General features: G+C 42.2%; 2 protein-coding genes across 2 annotated transcripts in view; one reads left to right on the top strand and one right to left on the bottom strand.

Annotated features, from left to right (window-relative positions):
• LOC135091254 (uncharacterized) overlaps positions 1 to 3,642 on the top strand; it is a 4,770-nt gene extending 1,128 nt beyond the window's left edge. The window contains exons 2-6 of the mRNA XM_063988721.1: positions 453 to 630; positions 764 to 915; positions 1,070 to 1,190; positions 1,883 to 2,060; positions 2,296 to 3,642. Of these exons, the coding sequence (XP_063844791.1) occupies positions 453 to 630; positions 764 to 915; positions 1,070 to 1,190; positions 1,883 to 2,060; positions 2,296 to 2,712 (1,046 nt within the window). The 3' untranslated portion in view covers positions 2,713 to 3,642. The remainder of the gene's footprint in view (positions 1 to 452; positions 631 to 763; positions 916 to 1,069; positions 1,191 to 1,882; positions 2,061 to 2,295) is intronic.
• Positions 3,643 to 6,564: 2,922 nt separating this feature from the next.
• Positions 6,565 to 17,500, bottom strand: part of LOC135091251 (dual oxidase 2-like) — a 20,994-nt gene continuing 10,058 nt past the window's right edge. The window contains 19 exon segments of the mRNA XM_063988713.1: positions 6,565 to 7,990; positions 8,451 to 8,576; positions 9,566 to 9,721; positions 10,055 to 10,216; positions 10,450 to 10,584; positions 10,754 to 10,845; positions 11,096 to 11,216; positions 11,464 to 11,671; positions 11,853 to 12,032; positions 12,382 to 12,519; positions 12,837 to 13,226; positions 13,629 to 13,804; positions 13,909 to 14,031; positions 14,342 to 14,527; positions 14,940 to 15,130; positions 15,616 to 15,720; positions 16,011 to 16,214; positions 16,691 to 16,821; positions 16,965 to 17,033. Coding sequence (XP_063844783.1) covers positions 7,868 to 7,990; positions 8,451 to 8,576; positions 9,566 to 9,721; positions 10,055 to 10,216; positions 10,450 to 10,584; positions 10,754 to 10,845; positions 11,096 to 11,216; positions 11,464 to 11,671; positions 11,853 to 12,032; positions 12,382 to 12,519; positions 12,837 to 13,226; positions 13,629 to 13,804; positions 13,909 to 14,031; positions 14,342 to 14,527; positions 14,940 to 15,130; positions 15,616 to 15,720; positions 16,011 to 16,214; positions 16,691 to 16,821; positions 16,965 to 17,033 — 3,016 coding nt within the window. The 3' untranslated portion in view covers positions 6,565 to 7,867.

Here is a 17,500-nt window from a genome sequence, read left to right as displayed (position 1 = left end):
CGGTGTTGTGATGAAGATACCCAGTAAATCAATACCAGTTATGAGGAAATTGCATTTTTAACCACTATTCCTCCACTAATTGCAAATCACTCCGTTGCACCTTGATACCGAAACAAGTAAAAAAGTGAAATCAAACACCCTACGAAAGAATTTAAAAAAAACTGCACTGGTATTTGAAATCCATTGTAAACTCCCTTGAATATCGAAAAAACAAATGAACGAAGCAGAGCAATCAAACACTCTAAGGAAAAGATTACAAATTATTTGAAAGCCTTAGCAATTCAAAACACCCTTCATCACACCTGAATACTGATAAACAAATGAACATAGCAGTTAAATAAAAAAAATATATATAAATAAAAAAAACTATGGAAAAAGACTCAAAACTACATCCCACCTCGTAACACGGCTATCCGAGACTTTTCATAAACCCACCCCTTCTCTCTTCCCAGACGTGCCAGGGTACTGCGAAACTTTTGATGAGTACGAGGACAAGGAATACGTGGACGGCTGTCATCCCGAGGAGGCCGACACGTGTTTCCACGACGTGAATGACAACCTCCTGTGTAACCTAGGCAAGCCAACCCCGAACAAGAACTGCACCCACAGAGACGCCAACGACCTTTGCTTGTATGTTGTGTGGGGGTGTATGGGGGTATTACGTGGTTGTGAGGCCTTTAAATGGTATTAGAGGCCTTTAAGTGGTATTAGATGTCTTTAAGTGGTATTAAGAAGTCTCTAAATCTCAGTCACTACCTGACAGGAGCATGAGTGAAGCCCTGATCTGCTGCGAGGACATCATAGAATCGTGCTCGGAGTCTGATGGGCTGAACACCTTCCAAGTATGGTTAATGGGACTGGAGGGCGTGTACTCCCACCTGTGTGTGGATGACGAGGATCTGGACCTAATTACTGGTATGGCACATCTATCCCTCCTAGTTTTTTTTTTTTTTTTTCTCTCTTTCTCTTTCATCATTCTTTCAGTAGTGACTCGTTAATGGTTGAGGCAAGGAGTGATTTACTAATGATACGTGTGTGTGTGTGTGTGTGTGTGTGTGTGTGGTAACAGATCTCCTGCAAGAGTCGAACTGTTTCCGCCTCAAGAAGTTCATCACGTGTGTGGAGGATCGAGCCAACCTGACCCACGTGGCGGATCTTCTCACCACTCAGCTTGATCTCCACGAGTGCAAGTGAGTCACCACCACCACCACCACTGCCACACATCGGCCCGTATTCTGAAACATTTCTGCTCCCCACCACGACTACTTTCAAAAGGCTTTAGTTGAAAATACAAGGGTTTTAAAAGCGTTTTAAAGATTAAATGATAGATTAGCATGATTTTTATTTTACTAACAGGAGAAACTTTCTTGAGAACCCGGCTAATAATCTCTGTGGCCTTTGAAAATAGTCGTGGTGAGAGGGCAAAGAGTTAAGGGTCTACAGCAGTGACAGATTAACATAGTTTTTAAATTAGTGACAGGAGAAACACTCTTGACAACCCGGCTAACCACCCTTGCGGCCTTTGAAAATGGTCTTCATTAGAATCCAAATTGTTTACTGGCTGATCTACATAACAACTGCTTTCTTTGCTCTCCATTTCATGCTGCAGTGATAGTTTAACAAGAATTTTGCATCAACCATAAATGAAACACTATGAAAATACAGCTAATAACCTCTGTGGCCTCTGATAATAGTCCTCATTTGAATCTCTAGTACTGGGCAGTAATGCGCCTGCTGAGAGAAGCGCTACAGAGGGGGAAACTTGTCAGCTCCCAGCATGCACTCTTCCACTGTTGCCACATATACTAAACTCCCATACAGTTCATAAGGTTTAAATGTACTAGCTACGTTAAATGACCGTTGCATTCCTTCTTTCTCTTAGTATGCTGCAGGTTTCGGTGGCTGCCTGCATTGAGGACGCCGAGAAGAACAAGAAGAAGTGCCGCGGTAAGGCCGATGTGGTGAAGGAGGCTTTGATAGTATTCTTTAGCTCTACGGCTTGCGGCCACAGACCCCCGCCGCCCCCATCACCCTCACCTGTCCCCTGCATCCCCCCTACGGTTAGTGGATCACATAGATACGAGTGTGGATATGCTTGTACAGTATGTATCTGGGGCATTGAAACGCTGGATGGGTAACGTAAAGCAGAATTTTGTAAGACTAAGTATGCATTGAGTAAGCGAGTGAGGGACGTCTCTCTCTCTTTGTTTCTCCATCATAGAACTTCACTGCCTCTGCTATGACATAATAGCAGCGATTCCTGATGCTCCCTATGTATTTATTCCTCTCATACAGGCGGGGACCAGCGCTGGGGGAAGGGACACCACTAACAGCAATAAGACCACCAGTAACACCACCACCACCACCACCACCACTTACATTGGCAGTGAAGTCACCACCACCACCACCACCCCCGTTACTAGTAAAACCAAGAGCACTAAAGTCACCAGCTTCCCTAACCAGGCCAGCACCAGAGGCACGCCCAGCAGCACTAACCGCCCCGCAGCGTGCCAGCAGACTCAAGACCTGGCTAAGAGCGGCACCCCCACGGCCTCGACAGTTGTGGTGACGGTACTGGTGACTCTGGTGCTGGTGGGCCTCGCGGGAATGCTGTTGCTGAAGAGGGGCGTGCTCACCATCAGAACTGACTTTGACCGTCGCCTTGCGGGTCTCAATGACGGGGAATCCAGCAGCGGCTACGATAGGTTTTAACGAGTAGTTGAAGTGATTTTTATATTGTAGATCTAGTGGGGAACGCATGACTCACTGCGGCAGCATCATCAAGTTCTGAGATCTCATAAAACTGTCACCATACCTTTGCTTATGCATTGTTATCACCGCCACTGCTGTCACCACTGTCGTCACCATTAAAGGTTCAAGATCTACTGGAGGTCCTCTGGAAATAGGCATCAGGTTCTGGGATATCGTAAAACATACTTGCAAAATTCGGGGGAGGCTTAACTGTCACAATACCTTTGTTGATGTATCGTTACCACCACAGCTGTTGTCACTGCCACCCACCCACCGCCTCCTGTAAAGCACGCTGTGGGACGCTCAAGAGCCGCATTCTGAGATTTTTGGTGCTTCAGTCTCGACTCTTACTAACAGATGTTATTAGAGTTTTCTGTGAACGTTTGCATGTTCCTGGTGATTGTTTACCAGTTTTCTGTGAACGTTTGCATGTTCCTGGTGATTGTTTACCAGTTTTCTGTGAACGTTTGCATGTTCCTGGTGATTGTTTACCAAAGATTTAGCACCTTCCAACAAGCTCTAGAAGTTAAGGTTTCCAAGTGTTCCCATGATTCTAGCTGGTAAATGTTACAAAAATTCAGTACGCCTGAACAAATTAATGTTTCCAGGAGAGTATTCGTGATTCTGATGATAGCGAAACAAATATTTAACACTATCAGTAGGAAAATACACCCGTGAGAAGTCGACAAATCACTCCTGTGGTCTTTCAAAACAATCCTGAGGGAAGTCCAGAGCGTTGCAAGATGCGAACACAATACATGTCTAAATACACCGATACCGACTGACTGATCGGCCAACCGATAACCGATGGATATACTTGTTAATCTCCGAAGAGTTGTTACTGTTACTCTGTGTTTGTGTGACTGTGATGATAATAAATGAATCACAATATTATGTGTATCTTTCACACGCATGCCTTGATACACCTTACAATAATACACAGTAACACCATCGTAACTACACTACCCATACTTAGCACAACATATTTATTTATTCACCTACAGGTACACTGATTCTCTTTCTACGTATCTTTCCTTCCTTTCCAACCAAAATTCAAACAGGTTTTCTTGGGTGATGCAGAGGGGTCCTGGCGTGGCTAAACTATACACGTGCTAATCTCCTCCTCCTCCTCCTATTAAGACTGGTATGTCGTGTTGAGAAAGGTGGCATTAGCGTTGAAGCGGGCAGTGATGCTGGAGTGGAGTGTAGTAGCTGTGACAGTGGTGAGGCGGGCATCAGTAGTGTTGACGCGGGCAGTGTTGGAGCGGGGAGAAGTAGCGGTGACAGTGGTGAGGCGAGCATCAGCAGTATTGTTGACCCGGGTTGTAGTGGTGAGGTGGGGAGTACGGGTAGTAACGGTAGTAAAGAGTGGTGTGCTGATGGAGCGATACGTTGTAATGACGTTGGCGGAGATAGATTCGTCTGAGAGAGAGAGAGAGAGAGAGAGAGAGAGAGAGAGAGAGAGAGAGAGAGAGAGAGAGAGAGAGAGAGAGAGAGAGAGAGAGAGAGAGAGAGAGAGAGAGAGAGTCTTAGGTTAGTATACACACACACACACACACACACACACACACACACACACACACACACACACACACACACACACACACACACACACACACACACACACACACACACACACCGCGTTGTGTAGTGGTTAGCATGTTTGGCTCAACCAAGAAGCCCTGCGCGGCGAGGCAAATGGGCGAGCTCTTAATGTGTAGCCCCTGTTCACCTAGCAGGAAGTAGGTACGGGATGTAACCCGAAGGGTTGTGACCTCGCTGTTCCGGTGTTTGGTGTGTAAGTGGTCTCAGTCCTATCCAAAGATCGGTCACTATGAGCTCTGAGCCCTTTCCGTAGGGGAACGGCTGGCTGGGTGATCAGCAGACGACCGTAGGTAAATCACACACGCGCGCGCGCGTGCTCGCGATATTGTATTGCCAGAAGAAATGGTGTGCGTAGACAATTAAAAAAAAAAAAATATATATATATATATACTCCGTGATATATATATATATTATAGTAATATATATATATATATATATATATATACTCGTATATATATATATATATATATATATATATATATATATATATATATATATATATATATATATATATATATATATATATATATATATATATATATATATATATAACAAATGTGATAATTTGGTCCGGAAAAAACAAAAATAGGCATTATGTAGTTAGTTTCCATCACCTCCACCGGTTTACACTCACACTGACATAATGCATTGAACATCCTCCCTGTGCCAGACCTAAGTAGATATTTTACTTAACACAAGAAATACCACACGAATCTTACTCCTCAGGTAACACCGGTAGAGGGGGTCATTAATGAGCATCGGATGCAGGGAAGTGACTGTCACCAGCTCACACGTCCTCCTGGCCCAGTCCCCGCGTGCCGCCCCCTGCAGGCCCACACTGAAGGCGCCACACGTTACAGCTGAAAGTCACCATCACGTCACACGTTACTCCTTCCTTTCGTCGCACACCAGTCTCGGGAATGCAGACAACTATAACTTGACTTCTGAATAGTGCTTGCTGGAGTGCATATCCAATGCGTTCATGTAGAGAGAGAAAGAGAGAGAGAGAGAGAGAGAGAGAGAGAGAGAGAGAGAGAGAGAGAGAGAGAGAGAGAGAGAGAGAGAGAGAGAGAGAGAGAGACTAAAGTCTGTTCTTTCTTTCAACAAAAGTGCATAAACAAAATAATGGGTGCTTCCCACGCACAAGCTGCCCTTTGCTTTCCACCCACCGCTTGAACACAGCGCAGCGCAGGACACGAGTGAGACTGTGCGCACCAGGAAGGGTGTCCCGCAGCGGCCCTTGCCCACTACTGTGTAGTGCATCTCCCTGCTCCGTCCCACCTGCCCCGCCACGCACAGAACAAGCCACAGCAGCAGCACGTGTAGCAGCCAAGCCATAACTCAAGGGAGTGCCGCTCCCCGCCCTCAGATGCAGTATTTGTGATGGGCGGAACGGGCACTTTCTGCAAACAGCCAGCCAGCCAGTCGATTGGATTGTTGGAGACTTCGTGCAGCCTGGGAGGAGGGCCTGCAGTTAACGCCTTGATGTAGACACATGGCGCGCTGCTCTACATAACGCTTGCCATCAGTCACTCCCTTGTGCTCATTACCGCGGGTTTTAAGCTACGCGTTCCAGAATAAAATCGTCACTTCATCTGCTTCAGGCACCATACATATTTCTGTTTATACCGCACTGGTCATATTTCTTCTCCACGCTTCACGGCCTTCCATCCTGTCGATATAGCAGAGGTCAACTCCCTGCAAGGCTATGATGGACAACACGTGTGACTGTGATCAAGGACTATAATCCACTCAATGGTAAACTTTTGCTCACGCCGCCACGGTGGCACGTCTAGCGGCCAGTGGAAAACATTAATTTCGCTCGCATGTTTACCATTAATCGCACCACTGGACAGCTGAGTTTTCTTGCGTTACCATGCCCACTAGCAATAATGTACATGATTTGACTACAGAAATAATAGATTTGTGCATTTAAGTTAAAGTTTGATACAACTGTGTTAAAGGCTAAGTAACCAAAGCAACAGGTTCATCCCATCTAATCTCTCTACATGTCCCCCTCCCAAGGCACTCACTCTAGACTGGTGTGCCACATAATATAGCAAAGCCACTGATGTTAATGTTAACAAACCAGAACAATTTTCTGTTCCTCCATAAAAAAATCCAGTGATTCCCAACCAGGGGTAAATTTACCCTGGGGATAAAAAAAAAATTACATGGCAGGGGATAAATAACTGATATACCTGATAATTGAATTAAATTAAGTTTTATTTTGTAAAATGAGAGAGAGAGAGAGAGAGAGAGAGAGAGAGAGAGAGAGAGAGAGAGAGAGAGAGAGAGAGAGAGAGAGAGAGAGAGAGAGAGAGAGAGAGAGTGTGTGTGTGTGTGTGTGTGTGTGTGTGTAGAGAGGAATGGCCATGATTTTTTTTTTCTTTTTTTGTATGGAAGTAAGAGGGTAAATAGAGAAATACATCAAGCTGTGAGGATTAATGATGGAGGAAAAGTTGAGAATCCCTGCATTAATCCCTCAAATACCTGGACAAATGCAACATTCAGACATGCCATACACAAACTGGGATGTATACTGTAGGAATTACTGTATACTCTTGCACTTGATAAGGACAATCATGTAGGGCTGCTATAAGTACATACATACAAACTGTTCTAATAAATCGCCAAGTAACATGCTGTACTTACATTCACTTTTAGGTTCTATGATGTGCTAATTAATAATCTACTGAGTGTCAGCTTTTCTTAAGAGACTGTTACTAAATCAAAGGAAGGAACAACAGCAACACCACAAGGTGATACAATACACTGCCCAACATGCACAGTGCAAGTATACACCATATGAACACCACAAGCTGGTACAATACAATACAGTCCAACAATCACAGTACAAGCATACAGCACAATATCACTACACAATTGTGCATACAGCACAATTTAATAATGCTACACAAGTATACATGCAAATCTCTATTCAACAAACATGAAATTTGCATTTTTTTAACTTAGATTTTTTAAGGGTACACAATCTCATCCTGGTCCATTTCACTTTGACTGGTCCAGAAATTAAAAAAAATAAGGTCCACAAATTTGCAAGAGGCACTGAATCACATACAGACTCAATGTTACATAGGCTTCATATTCTGAGACACTTTGCTCTCTCACCACAACTATTTTCAAAGGCCACAACAATGATTAGCTAGGTTCTCAAGAGTGTTTCTCCTGTTAATAATGTAGAAATCTTGTTAATCTGCCATTAGAATGATAAGAACATCTAAAAAGTGCTTTATTCTCTCACTTTGACTATTTTCAGAGCCCACAGAAATGATTAGCTGACTTCTCAAGACTACTTCTCCTATTCATAATGCAAAAATACCATGTAACTTCAACTAGAGCCTTTCAAATGTACTGGAGATATAGTGCAGAAGTGTTTCAGAGTATGGTCCTAGGTTAACTAGGAACTACATGGCCCTAAACCAACCTGCTGCGGTTCCATATGTTCCAACTAGTATCTGGGATGCAGCAACAAGTCCTCCACACAACCTCAGAAGTTCTTGTAGTAGTGGCGGAATATCACATCAGGAGACTTGTTCATCTCACGGCAGCTTTCCTCAACAGAGCGGCTCAGTCCAGGGCTCCCACACGTGAACACACCAATCAAGTTTGCCTGTAGAAAGGTGTGTGAGTCGAGTGTGAGTATAGGTAAATAAAATGAGTAACATCAGAGAGAGAGCGAGAGAGAGGGGATAAAAAAGAGGTCAGAGGAAGAAAGAGCAATGTCAGGAAAAAAAATAGTAACATTGAAAATAAATAAAAAGAGCAACTTCAGACAAAAAAAAATGTCAGAAAAAAATAAGATAAAACATTTTGTAGTATTCATCCCATGTCCTCCCAGAGCAGGCCATCCTTATCCTAGTAATATAAATGAGCTACTTTAAGGAGAATGTCAGTCAGGTATATATAAAGATATTTTCTCTCTCTCTCTCTCTCTCTCTCTCTCTCTCTCTCTCTCTCTCTCTCTCTCTCTCTCTCTCTCTCTCTCTCTCTCTCTCTCTCTCTCTTTCTCTCCCCTGGTAAAATGTCTCCTCTTATAGCCAGTTCTGGTGTTACAAACAGTGTCTAATCACCTTGCATTTCTTCTTGATAGTCCTGAGGATGGCATCAAAGTCTGGTCTACCAAAGTGAGTGATAGCACGGAGCTGAGTGAAGAGCGAGATGCCAGACTCAGACTGGTAGAATCTGTCAGCCATATACTGCAACACACATAAAAATGTATACATATGTGAATAAATAAATACATTAATCAATCTATCTCTCTATCTATATACCCGGCCAGCACAGGATATGTAGAGTGCAGCAATCCCTTTAAAAGAGGTGTGTGACTTAGCTGATGGAGCATTATTTCCCTACTCCCATCAGAGTGACATCGAGTGCTGTGTAGTGTTAAATACAGTACAATAATGTGGTCTATAAATATGCAGGAAAGGGTTCATAATATATTGGGATCTCTGAAAATGAGACTCCATTTTTTACACATTTTTCTTTTACATAATCAAATGTCCTTTGATGAAAGTTATCTTTAATGACTGTAACCATCAAAAGCAATCCATAAATAATGAAAGAAATAAAAGGTAAATACCCCAAAACATACAATTTCTGAATACGTAGCCCCAGCAATTTATACTTTCATCCTGGAAGGAAGCATGATTCTTGCCATTATGGACATTTTCTTTTGTTTTAAACTTTATATATATATATATATATATATATATATATATATATATATATATATATATATATATATATATATATATATATATATATGAAATCCATCAATGAATTGCAGAGTTACAGGCAAAATTTTGAAAATTTCCTTTAATGTGATTTTCTCAAAACTATAAAAATGGCAGGTTGCCGCTTTTGCACAAGATGCCTTGTATGTTCCAAATAATAGTGTTGGAATAAATAAAGTGAATGAAGGAAAAAAAAGCAGATTATTAATAAAATACACCTAACAAAAGAAAGTGCATATGCAAGCACAAGTGTTTGGACAAATAGTAAGAAAAAATAAAAACAAATAAATAAAAATAAAAATATATAAATAAAAAAATATTAAGTACTCACACAAGCTGAAGAACATGAACATGTGAAAGAGAACAACATTAGAACAAGACTTAAATTTAGATAAGCTGAAGAGAAAGTAAGAGCTCCAGAGAGGGAGTGAGAAGAAGAATGAACTCACTAGCATGATGGTTCGCAGATCAAACTTGCTCCTGAACTGAGTGATGAATATGTGGATCCTGATGATTTTGTTCTTGTCCGATGCCTCCACCTCCCTCAGGATATCAATCATCCACTCATACTGCTTCTGGCTCCTCGTGGTCCACAAAAACAGTACCTGAGGAGACCAGAGGATGACAGAAACTGAAGTGGCACCCAACACGAATCACCAAGATATTCTGTGGCAATTACAATTACTACAATGTCAACTGAGGTTCAAATTTTGTTGAATTGAATGGCAAGCCAAAGCAAGAGCAATTATCCACTGAATGAAACTTGTCCTTTTTTGTTCATTGGTAGAGTAATAAAAGGTTGATTATGCCTTGAATAAAATTGCTTTTTCATCATGCTCCCTGGTAAAGGAAAGCAGTACCAATGCTGTGTTGTGAAAATTATTTGCTTTTTCTTTGTGTTTACCAGAAGACTTTCAGAAAAGAGAGAAGGATCTTGCCTGTTTGGTGCGCATCATTTTGGTAGAGTTCTGTAGCCGGTTCACCATGTCCCTCAGGATGGAGGCAAAGGGTGTCACACCAATCCCACCGGCCACCAGAACAACCACCTGATAGTCCCACCATGTCTGATGTCCCTCGCCAAACGGACCATCCATGTAAATCTGAGGAATGATGACTAGCTTGAAGAACAGTTATTGCCTTGTAAGACTGAGGGAAATTTGACAGTGAATATCAATCAAAAGTACAATATTTCAGCCACAAACAAGGCAGAAGGCATCAAGAAGTGCTTCTCTACACACAGCCTTCTATCACTACACACTTTTGTCCCCTACATGTGTACACAAGCCTGATGACACAAGTATGAAATAAGAATACTGAACAAGCTCTTCCTCACTTCAGGATACTTTTCGTTGCCTATTTTGTCTCCATAAACCTCAGCCAGCTTCCTGGTCCAAGGTCCCACTGCACGGATGTGCAGGGTGAGGTTCTTCACATGAGGTGCTGAGGACAGGGTGAAGGGGTGGTACTCCTGAAAATGAGCATAAAATGAATACTAAGACAGGAGTGAGGTGCAAGTAAAGATTCTTGCAGGGCTACTCCTCTGGGGGATTTTGTCATGAATGCGCTGGAACAGACAGCACTGGACCAGGGCACAGTGATGAGGTGTGGGTCCTCCAGGCTTGCTGCAGTGCACTCACCTGTCCGCTGATGCCAGTTGAGGCAATCTTCACCCACTGGCCTGATCGGAAATTGAAATTGGGCGGACGTCGAATTTCTAGACGAATTACGTCTGTTGGTGCAGGAAAGTTCTTTTAATAAATTAAATCCATGTCATGAAGACTTGACTGACAGTCTTGATTTTCAAAGTCAATCAAGTGGCAATAATGATGATGATGACCATCATCATCATTACCATCATGATGACCAAAATACATATAATACTAAAATTCAGGGTTCATTAGATGTTCATCATTCTAGCACAACAAGATATGGGAGTGAAAAGTTCCAAACAAAGCAAGTCAAAATCTCAGTCAACGTACCAGATGGCAGCTGTGCGACACTGATGATGTCAATCTTTATTTTATTTCTGGAGATGGAGACCAGCTTGTCCAGGAGGAAGAGAAAACATGGCCCCAGGAAGAAGTAGTGGAAGAAAGGTCGCTGACAAAAATAAAGTATATTAAGTAACTATAACATTTGACCTTTTCAGAGGCATAGACAGCTGCTGCAAAACACCACAAACACTGTTATAAAAGCAAACAGAAATAAACTTACAGCAAGCCCCTCTCTCTTCTACTGCTCCCCAATCAGAGAGGGAAGCACAGGCTAAGGACCTGTCACATTACTACAAAGATTTGTCTAATCAGAACATTTGCAACTGGACACAATGTAGCACATTTGCACTAACCTGCACCAGCATCCCTGACCCATGAAGGACAAACAGCACATAGAAGATGGGGTAGGTGTTGTGAGTCACCCAGAAATGACGGAAGAAGTTTGTCCTCCCAAAGTAAGCAAAGATGTAGATGAGAGCTGTCTGGAGGGTGAGCAGCACACCAGTGAGGCCTGTGATGGTCTCCCAGCACCAGTAGTGGAACTTGGGAAGCACATGTGTACTGGAAGGAAGGTGCTGTCATAAGGACCAAGAGCAACTCACACCACAACACTCATGACAGGTGTGGATTTACTGGGACTACTTTCATTTTTCTCCTCACCTTTGTCATTACTTCAATATTCCAATGTAGGAAGTTTTTTTCACAACTTAACATTGAATGACCTAAGACAGTGAATCCTGACCTCCTGAAGAAATCTCGGAAGAGGCAGGTGAGGTCAGATGCAGTCTGGGTGGAGATGTGATAAAAGTTGATGGCATGACCCACAATATGCACCACTGTCCACACCAATGCCCAGGACGCCATGTAGCGGTGAAACTCCACCATGTGGTCAAAAGGAATGATGCGTTGGAGGAAGGTGGATCTGTTGTCACACATTACACATTAGTTAGTTGATGCATCTTTTGTTCTCTTCTGAGGCAATTTTCCTGCAATAGGGATGTGTCAATTTAAGTGCATATACTACATATCATATATCTAGTCTTCAACCACATTTCCTACCCTGTGGATATGTAGGGAGAAATGTCACGGTATTCCCTATGTGTTATGGCACAGAACAAGGAGACTAAGGCCTCCCCTCTTCAGTATTTGTTTCTACAAAGACACAAGGAGTACTGGCCTATGCTACCTGTATTTAAATCTTAGCCTGGCTGGTCTCGGCTACATATTTCAAGAGAGAATCTCAGCCTATCACAATACTGACTGCACCTCACCTGAGGACAGCAAACAGGTTCCTACACATGGTGACAATCAGCGTGGAGTAAGTGAACATCATGGCGGAGGCAGCTCCTCGAGTCACTGTCACTCCATATCCTGCTATCCTCCTCAGGCCCCTGTGCTCCCGCTCCACACTGCAGGGAACAAATACACTCACTCCACTCAACCTTCCTCACACAATTCAAGGGCACCAAAAAACTTCTATTTCACATAATATAAATTTGCAACAACACCCTGCAACAGAGATGATTTCCTTGAAGTGGTGCTGTACTTGACTCATGAAGAAATAATACAGGATAAGGAACTTTACTGACATTCATCATGATTGATTTCAAACACTGTTTCATGTTAGAAAGGCAGTTACTTATGAAAATTATGAAATATAAAACATAACTTTTTAAGATAAAGATGACAAAACAGCATAAGACTAAGGCAACACAACAGGACTTACGAGAAAAAGTATGCTCTCTCTGCAAATATGAGAAACATGACAATGGTGTACAGCACAAGCCAGAAGACATATTGTATTTTGCTTCCTATGCTGTTGATCCAGCCATTGTACCACTGGGAGAAGGCAGAGTCAGTGTCATCATCCTTGGTATCTCCTGTCTCACTCTCCAAACGTCCCCTGAATGACTCGAAGTTGTCAATGCTGAAGGAGCGAGTCAACTGTCTGTCCTTGCCGATGTGAAGGGAAACTTTCCGGAAGATGCTTCCCGGATGAAGGACAATGTTCTTGAACTTCTCAAAGCTGATGCCTTCGTCCTTCAACATTCCTGCTGACTTCATCATTGCCTTTGCCAATGACTTTGCATCCGTGCTATCATACCCACAGCCGGACCTGAGTCGTACAAGAGACAAGGACACACGTCCCTTCAGAACTTGCAGCACACAGAAGTGTCAGGGTACAAAAAGATTTTAGCTTCACCTTTAAGTAGTTAATTTTTTTTATCTCTCCCTTCAATGGCCTCTACTCTTCTCCCTCTTTCTCTTTACAAGACTGTTTGATGGAAGAGAGGAAGACTGCCCTCTTTTCTTCCCTCCCTCGTTTTCTTTCTAATACAGGGTGTAAAGGTTCAAGTAGTTAATTTCTGTATGACAATCAAAGAAAGGAAACCAAGAATACACAAAGAGAAAGAAATTGAGTTTTTGAGATTGAATCAGAATTCATGAGAAACTAAAAGATAATGAAGGGAAAGGTTTGTTATGTAGTGAAATAAACATTATTTCAACTTCAACATACTGGATAAGCCTCACAAGGTCTTCTGTGTAGAGGAAGTTGGACTGATTGATGTCGTAGATGTCAAACACAAGTCTTGCCTTCTCCTCAGGCTTTCCTTTTGCCAGCACCTCCATCACATCCCAGAACTCCTTGACAGTGATGAAGCCATCCTTGTTCGTGTCCATGCGACGGAACAGCTGACAAACAACAGACAACATCAGGAGTTGCACTCATTCTTCTTGAGGAATACTACAACAAACTACATTTTCTTTAGAATCTCTCACTGGAATGAAGACAATACCTGCTTTACGAAGAGGTTTTCAGGCACCATTCCCAGCTCGTTGGCCAATTCATCCAAGGTGATGTCGATGAAAAAACTCTTATTTTGCTCCACTTTCTTGGGAGTTTTCTCTTTATAGACAGTCTAAGCAAAGAAAACATTTTTTTAGTTAGATGTTTTACTTCTATACAAGCTCCTAATTTTATACACCAAGGCATAAGGTATATTTTATGGATGTAAAAAGACTGTCCTATTTCCACAGGCAGGGTGGAGCACAAGACTGTCCTGCCAAGTGTATGGGTCTTCATGCCATAAGAGAATGCATCAACAATGACCACATGCTTACAATAACATTTAAGTTTACAGAAATCTTCACTTCACTCAAGAATATCCCAGAGTGTGCATCACACTTCAGCACACACAACCTGACGTGGAAAGAGTCACCACAACTCACGTGATGCATAACAAAGCGGCACAGCTCAGCCAGCTTCTTCTGTCGGTCATACACGGTTGTCACTCCAAACTTTATGGAGAGGCGACCTTCCTGTTTGTGTCTGAGGTCAAGATCCAAATCTTCACAGAAATCCTTCAGGTCCTCAAAGAACTTTCTGCCATGCGATGCACCCTCAAACACAAGGCTCTGAAGGAAGAGATCACAAGAGATGAAAAGAAATCACAGGTTTCAAAGCACATGAATTGTCAATACCAAACACATCTCTAGTTCCTCTTCATCCATTCTATATTTTAATTTTAGCCAATCTATTTGGTTCACAGATTAGGTGTTTGGTGCCAAAAAAGGATCAATACTGCTGAAGAAAATGAGCCCTGAGACTGACAGTCTTTGTTTTCTTTGTTTTTTGTTTTTTATGTAAGAGGATTGCTGGCCAAGGGTAACAAAATGAGTAAAAAAAAAAAAAAAAGGGCCCACTGAGAATGCCAGTCCTCAAAAAAAGATCAAAAACATTATCCAAAATTAGAGGATAAGTGCCTTGAAACCTCTTTCTTGAAAGAGTCAAAGTCACAGGAAGGAAGAAATACAGAAGCCCACTGACCAGGTCGTAATGGTTGGCAACAGTGACAATCAGCTCCCGGAAGTCCTTGAGGTGACGCACTGTCACCACCTTCACGTTGTTCAGGTCAATGGTCCTCAGGAGGTTGAGCTGGATGTTCTTCACCTGGAGGTGCCTGATGGCCTTGTCCAGCTCCAGCACTACATAGCGACTCTTCATTCTTGTCACTTTCTCTGTTGAGTTATTACTGAATTATAACATGCCATGATCTTTTATGAAAACACAATAAGACACAGTAAGAAACTGTACAAAAAAAAAAAAAAGCAAAGAAAGATGTGATGAAATATAGTTTTCCTGACAGAGCAATCACCCAATGGAATGCATGGACTGACAAAGTTGTGTGTGCAAGAAACATTCAGAGCTTTAAAGGTAAATGGGGCATTGGTTAAGGGCAACAAAAGAGTGAAAAAAAAGCCCACAAAGAGTTCCAGTCCCTAAAGAGAAAGGTCAAAAGGATCATCCAAAGTTGGAAGATAAATGTCTTGAAATCACACTCCTGAAAGAGTTCAAATCACAGGAGGAAGTACAGAAGCATTTAGGAAGTTCCAGAGTTTACCAGAAAAGGGATGAATGATTAAGAATACTGGTTAACTCTTGCATTAGAGAGATGGACAGACTAGGGGTGATAGAAGGTAGAAAGTACAATATATAGCCTTACCTTTTGCCTTATGAACATTGTCAGGTAATGCTATGTTCCTCAGAGTGTCCCGCGTCATGTCATCCGCCAGCGTTCTGTTCATCACAATGATCCACACAAACATAGCTGGAAAACGGACACATAAAGAATATCAGGAGTATGACTCACAAAACCTCAAACACTGACTCCTCAAATAATTTATGTATTCAAGCTATCTTGCTACCTCCCTCTCAAAGAAAACAGTATAAAGAAGTCCAGAGTTACCTCATGAAGGGCATATAACTGAATACTGCCAGACAATCTATATATATTCAAGCAGTCTTGGTACTCCCCTCTCAAAGGAAGAGTCCAGAGTTAGCTCATGAAGGACGTGGAACTGAACACCATCAGACACTGTACATAGTATTGAAGCTCACCCACACAGGCTCCCAGGACCAAGGTGAAAGTGAGGATGTAAGAGACCTCTGAGCCGGAAAAGTAGTCGTAGGTGTGAAGTGGAGTGCATTTCTCTGCATTAACACTATTGATCTGAGGCAAGTACTGGCATCGAGTGGTGTTCCCCTGGGGCAGTGTACACCGGGCTTCCAAGGTGAACTCTCTCAGGCACACTTCACTCACACCTAAAAATACACCCCATCAGGCAGAACAATGAATATAGATACAGCACACTTCACTCACATCTATAAACACACCTCATCAAGAAGGACAATTAATACACACACTACTTTTATGTAAGAGGGGTACTGACCAAGGGCAACAAAAATTTACCAGTGCCAGTTCCTAAAGAAAAGGGCCAAAAGGATTATTTAAAATTGGTGGTGTCTTGGGACCTCCCTCTTGAAAAAAATTGAAGATACACATTGGGGAAATACAGAAGCAGGCAGGTGGTCATCACTCTTAGCCCCATCAACCCGTGGTGGAAAGGAACAGTCTCTTGGATCATCATATTACACCTCAGGAGTTTAGGTAATTTTTCACATGCCTCCAAATACAACTGAGTCGGTTTACACAATTTCTTTTATGTAATTTCTGTTTATATAATGCCTGTAAGTTTCTATATATGGTGTGAAGCAAGAGTCACCTGTAGAAGACTTACGGTTCTTGTCGTGCACAGCCGTGAAGGGGTCCAGCTGAATGTCGTCTTCTGGCAGGAGAGTTGTGACTGTCAGGAGCACATCAATGATCCGGGTCTGCCTCAGCCTCTCCTGCTCCTCTGGTGTGAACAACCTGGTCCAGGAGAAAAGTTACAGATGGAGGTGAAAGTGACACATGACAAAATGACACTGCAATAATTCAATGGAGATGAAAGTGACACGTGACAAAATGACACAACAATAATTCATCTCATTACTTCCTTCCTGAAAACTTACTTGTTATTGTTATTCTCGAACCAAAATCGGTCGCCTTCACGGATGCGTTCGAACTGGTCTAAGATAATCCTGGGAGTGAAAAAGGATCACTGTTATATGAGAACTCACACATTGGACATTTTTATCATTACAAAGGAGGAACAAGACGAGACCACTGCCAACCTTGTTTCTGAATGAGTGGAGAAAGTGAGACAAGAAACATAAATAGAAAAAGAAGAAGACCTTTCAGAGGGAAATAACAATTTATTCCTGTTCTCACTCAACACTTGAGCACACATGATCACTAGGAGTCCCTGTATGGTGCTGTTGGATTTAAAGAACAAAATCACAGAAACTCACTCATAGCTTCAGGTAAGATAAGGAGCTGAATGGAAGGTGAGAACAGGAAGAAATCTGACATAGAGACCTTCAGAAAAAATAAAATGTTAAATGATCTAATGAAACAGAAGAAGAAAAATCTCATGTTAAATGTTTAATGACCTAATGGAACAGAAGGAAGGTCTGATACAATTAAACTAAGGAGCTTCAAAAGAAAT

Source organism: Scylla paramamosain, chromosome 37 (genome assembly GCF_035594125.1).
Source record: "Scylla paramamosain isolate STU-SP2022 chromosome 37, ASM3559412v1, whole genome shotgun sequence".
NCBI classification, from domain to species: Eukaryota; Metazoa; Arthropoda; class Malacostraca; order Decapoda; family Portunidae; genus Scylla; species Scylla paramamosain.
This window is presented reverse-complemented; position numbering and strand designations above follow the sequence as displayed.